The sequence below is a fragment of the Neltuma alba genome, unplaced genomic scaffold (assembly GCF_004799145.2).
Source record: "Neltuma alba isolate B1F8T4 unplaced genomic scaffold, ASM479914v2 tig00012137_pilon, whole genome shotgun sequence".
Taxonomy (NCBI): Eukaryota; Viridiplantae; Streptophyta; class Magnoliopsida; order Fabales; family Fabaceae; genus Neltuma; species Neltuma alba.
Genome location: NW_021636687.1, coordinates 17,555 through 22,700, shown reverse-complemented (window position 1 = coordinate 22,700; position 5,146 = coordinate 17,555). Strand labels below are relative to the sequence as shown.

Here is a 5,146-nt window from a genome sequence, read left to right as displayed (position 1 = left end):
GTATTTATCCTTGCATGTGGATATCCCATAAAAATGGTTACAATATCCACACTGTTCCATCAATAAGACTGGCCACCATGCGTTGTTATTAATCATTTTTATGTATTCTAGTTGTGAGTGATAATCCAGAATGATTCGAATCAAGAAAGCAAAAGTAAGACGCTGCCTCTATTCGGAGACAGATATATAAATAAATAAAATGGCAGCACTCAATAGGACATACAAACTTGGATTTAAATTAAAGCCGAATATGGGTTACAAGGTTTAACATATTTGAGTTTTGATGCTTGTAAATAAATCTGTTTGTGTCTAAGACCAAAACTAACTCAAGGTATTGTTAAGATTTCTTGGCCTCTTTCCCTTCTCTTTTCATGTTTTCTAGTGATACATGAAGCTGCTGTTTCTTGGGCATTAGACAGTTGCCAAGCTGCAAAATAATGTGAAAGCCCTCTGCAAGAAAGACCCAGCAATCAAATAATCAAACACAAGCGACTAAGATATAAAATTATATATTTATTTATAGGTTTACCATGCATTTAAAAAGATTTGGATTCTCTCCTCATCCATTTTCCTCCTTCTCTCATTCCCACTGTTGGATTGAAAAATGAACAGCTAAGCTTCATTATTTTATAAAACTAATTTTTCTAGTGTCACACAGTCTATACTTAAATATCCAGATCAAATTTTAACAGTCTAAAATATAATCTCTCGGATATTGTAATATAATTTTATAAGATATTAAATTTCAACCGTTCAAATTTAATCTAAAGATGAAGATGGGATGAGAAGAAAATGAGAGGAAGGATGAGTAGAGGATCCAGATCTGTGTTTAAGCATAACTAAAAAGTTCAATTCTAGAAATTAAATTATTAAATTAAAAACAACAAATAAACCGTTTCCTGGTAATGCAGTCTGGCATGTGTCCAAAACAATAAAGTTAGATGATTTTTTTAAAGTCTTGCTTCTCTTCATAATTTCAGTTGTGTAATTTCTTTGTGAAAGAAGAGAAGTTACCTGGGAAAACAAAATACATACAAGAGAGAGTTCCCCTGCTACTTTCAACTTCAGGATTCCTCTTTAATTCTTTGTTTCTTTGGCTTTTTCGCGTGTGCATTGTCCAAGAAAATTGGTTCCTCAACCATAGCATTTTGCTCAAAAATTAGCGATTCTCCCTCATTTTCTCTCTTCTTCTTTGCACTTCTGTATTAGATTATGCTAGAGTCATGTCCAAAAATATCCCCTATGCCAGTAATATTATTAGTCCAAAAATGAGTTGAAGTGAGTGGGGGAATAGGAACCTGTCACTTTGGGGAACATCTTCCAAGTTCTTATCTAACCAATGAATGCTGCCTGTGGTATCTAGCTTCAGGGATCCAAAAACATGAAGTATTTCCTCATCAAAGCTGCAGAGTCGAATCATTGATGGGAGTCATGTGATGAGTAATTTGCCAGGTGAAACTTGGACACATTTAAGAAATACATAACCATATGTATGATCTAATATCTGAAATTCAGGAAGCTAGAGAACAAATGTAATGAACAACAGCAAATCATGTCACGAAGTTGCAATAGCAGCAGACATATCAAGCATCTTCAAGGAGACCTCCGCGAGAAAAATATGAAAATATCTAGGACGTGCATGAAACGTTATTCTTACCAGTTGCTGATCAACTAATGAGTGACCAAGGTTACAAGAAATATTTGCCAGACCAACTGAAAATATATAAATCTAAAAAAAAATTCAAAATGTATATTTCATTCTACTTTTTAGATCATACAGTGAGGTCAACTCACTTTCTAACTCATTTTAAGAAAATTGAAATCTGCTAAGTTGTAAATTTTTTATTAAGAGTAATAAATTAATTTACCGAATAACTACCACCACTCTGTTATAGTTCAATCATGCTTAGAAATTATTAAATAGCTACCCACTTTCTCAGACCATGACAAATTGTTTTCATTTTCATGGTTCATTGTTGGATCACTACATCAAAGGGTCTTAGAAACAAATAAACATATGAAAATACTCAATCAGTGATGCCAATAAGGGAAAAATGTTATTGACTCAATCCCCAACGACAAATGTCAGCACATAAACATCAGAAAAAGATGAATAACTTTTTCACAACATAGACAAAATTACAATCACTTAATTCGTGCACATCATATTATCTATAACTCATTAAATTCCTTAAGTTCCACTAACATTCATTATGCTCTATTCAGGATGCCGGGCACAGAATGCCTAAAAAGCAATCAGGAAGGCTTAAACACAAACAGCTAACATCAAGACTGAAAAAATCAATTCCAATTATTTCAGTTATGATGATTTGCAAAGCCTTTACTTCCTAATGGAGACAAAGACACAAAAATGTGTAGCACACTACAATGAATTGGATTCTGATGGAAAATAGAAATGCATTGACCACAATCTCATTTTAGGTAGCATCAGCATTATCACCTCTTGACTTCAAAGCGTATCATGGTTCCAACCTTTATCACATGCCGCTTGTGCAATCTGCTTATGTACCTACCTTGGCCATGTTTCTATTAGAAACATAAACAGCATGTCAACATCATTAATCAAATCACAATCATAACATTAAGGAGGAAAGACAGAAAGATATTTTAGAGTATCATGTTCAGGGACTCGCATTTCTGTATGTGAACTCTTCCCTAATGTCCTTGTCAGCTATTATTGCAGAAGAAAAGCCAAGCACAATGGCATGAATGGATTCTTGCGTAAGCTTTACCACCTTCGCTTCTGAAAGAAACAATCGATTGGTTAAATTAGCAACGGAAACATAGGGGTCCAAAAAACACTTAAAGATGTGATTAAACTCTGGAAAAATAAGAACATAATAAATATATGAAACAGAAAAATATGAAGATTAATTTCATTATTTATAGCTTGATACGATCAAGTAACTACAAAATACTAACATTCATGTTTCTTAAACCACAATAAGTGAATCACCTAAAAGCATATTTGGCTTTGGGGAAAAAAGTAACAACTTTGCCTTTAGTGTAACACCAAAATAAGGATGAACTCCAGAAAGAACTTTTGCACATTTCTCAAGGAAGTTGACGTCATAGGCTAACACAACTCCATCAAAGATTTCACTGAACCTGCAAGGACAGCACACGAAAATAGCATTACAACAACGTAAGCCCATTGGTATACCAGGTATAATTGAGGCCCGAAATTTTCAAGATACCAAAAAATTAAAATTAAAACTCAAAAGTGAACTTATGGTGCTCCCATGTGTACAACACGCAGAGTTTGGCAATCCTGTAATTGTCAATTTCCAAATATATAAACGAAACCCATATCAAATTAAACCAAACTTTTTTCTGCACTTCTCTCATCACGAGTTGATAAAACAGGGTAAAAATGCCAGCACCCAACATTGCCGTGAATCTCTTTCTACCCTAGTAAAAATAAAATAATTAGCAGCTACATATAACAGCTAAAACTTTATCAGCAATAATGTCCTTGAAACAGAAAAAATCATAACTGCTTTCATAAATCCTATAAAATCAAAGGGAGGTGAGATAACTTACGTGAAAAGCAAAGTGCTGAGCTCATTGAGAACCGCTTGATGAACTTTGTTACTTTTTGAAGGATGAACATATACGACTAGATTAGCATCTGAAACCTTCAAGCCCTCCATTGCTGCTGCTACTCTTCAGTGAAGCAGAAGCGCAGCAAACGTATGCCCAACAATAAGCTACAAAGATTATGAAAACAACGACAAGAAAAGAAAAAGAAACAAAATGAATGAATGACAATAGGAAAGAAAAATATATTTAGACTAGAAGCTGGGGATAAGACGTAATTCATAATGAGAACTGAAAAAAGAAAGTTAGGCTACCATTGTGCATGAGGTGGAAAACAAATGAAAAATCTGAAAAGTTGTAGAAATTGGATTTCCTACTTCCAAATAAGAAAAGACTACTCTATACACCCCACCTCTGGCACTGGGAAAACGGCCGGGCCGGGCCAGGCCGGGCCGTCACGGCTCAGGCCTAAACATCCATCACAGTGGAATAGACAAACTAAGTGAAAGAGACAAGGTGGATTTTCTCCTCACCCGACATGAAGAAGGAATGCAATTGATTGTTACAGCAAGCGAAGCAAACAAACACAAAAAAGGTACTGGTCAATCTAACATTTACATCAGATTACATATATATATATCTAACACAAAGAAAAGTAACATATATGAGCAGGAAATCTAAATCTAAAATACTAAAGTAACATATATGAGCAGGAAATCTAAATCTAAAATACTAACAATCAAGAATCAACCCACGGGCACGAGCGCACGGCGAGGGGGAGAAGAAGCAGTGAAGCACGGGGAAGGAAAGGCGAGATGCGAGATGCGAGATGGAGAGGTGAAGGCCGAAGGCGCTGGTGGCCTGGTGCGCTGCCGCTGCTGCTCTGCTTCTGCTCTCTCGGGTGTCGCAACTCGCAAGGGAAGGAGAGGCAAGCTGCGTGGTGCGTGGCTGCGTGCCGGTGCTGCGACTCTGCTCTCTGCGTCGGCGACTGGGCGACTGCGAGAAGGACTGAGGCTTTGTTTGGTTGGGGTTTTTTTTAGAGGAAGGGAGGGGGGATAGGAGGATGTGTTTAGTTGGGAGGAGGGGAGGTGCTCCCCTCCCCTTCTAAATTGAGGATTTTTGAAAGAGAAAAATATTATGAGAATCTTAATAAATATATTCATATTATTTTTTGAATATTCTAGTAGTGTTCTCTTGATATTTTTTTGGTTTGGCATGATTATCTTTACATTCTCTTCCGCGGTTGCTTAGTTATATATACACACACAAATATAATATGCATATATGTTAATATATTAATTAATTATATATATTAATATATATTATAATTATAAAATGATACTATTAATATCATATATATTTTTATTTCCTAATATGTGGAGGGTATTATTATATAATTAAGATCTTGTTTTTTTTTCCTATTCACTTTTCTAATATATATATTATACTTTTATTTCATAATTTTTTTTATCACATATAAGTGAAGTAATTTGTTTTTTGAAATTAATAAATTCGGAAATAATAATTTTGATATAAATATTGTAATAAAAGAATAAATCAGTTAAATAAAAATAAAGGCATATTT

At 34.7% G+C, this 5,146-nt stretch overlaps 1 protein-coding gene across 2 annotated transcripts; it reads right to left on the bottom strand.

Annotated features, from left to right (window-relative positions):
* Window positions 1-213: 213 nt before the first annotated feature.
* Window positions 214-4,566, bottom strand: LOC114723419 (uncharacterized). 2 transcript variants are annotated; one of them, XR_003738236.1, is made up of 8 exons: window positions 4,299-4,566; window positions 3,565-3,731; window positions 2,978-3,129; window positions 2,655-2,764; window positions 2,462-2,547; window positions 1,299-1,403; window positions 1,015-1,200; window positions 214-450 (listed from the first exon to the last, which is right to left on the bottom strand). XR_003738236.1 is itself a non-coding variant. In XM_028909610.1 (8 exons), exons 2-7 carry the CDS (start codon window positions 3,672-3,674, stop codon window positions 1,065-1,067), a joined length of 699 nt encoding a protein of 232 aa, XP_028765443.1. In that variant the 5' UTR covers window positions 3,675-3,731; window positions 4,299-4,566; the 3' UTR covers window positions 214-450; window positions 1,036-1,064. The 2 variants fall into 2 exon arrangements, 1 of the variants encoding a protein (XP_028765443.1); XM_028909610.1 differs by having other exon boundaries at window positions 1,036-1,200.
* Between the last annotated feature and the right edge of the window lie 580 nt (window positions 4,567-5,146).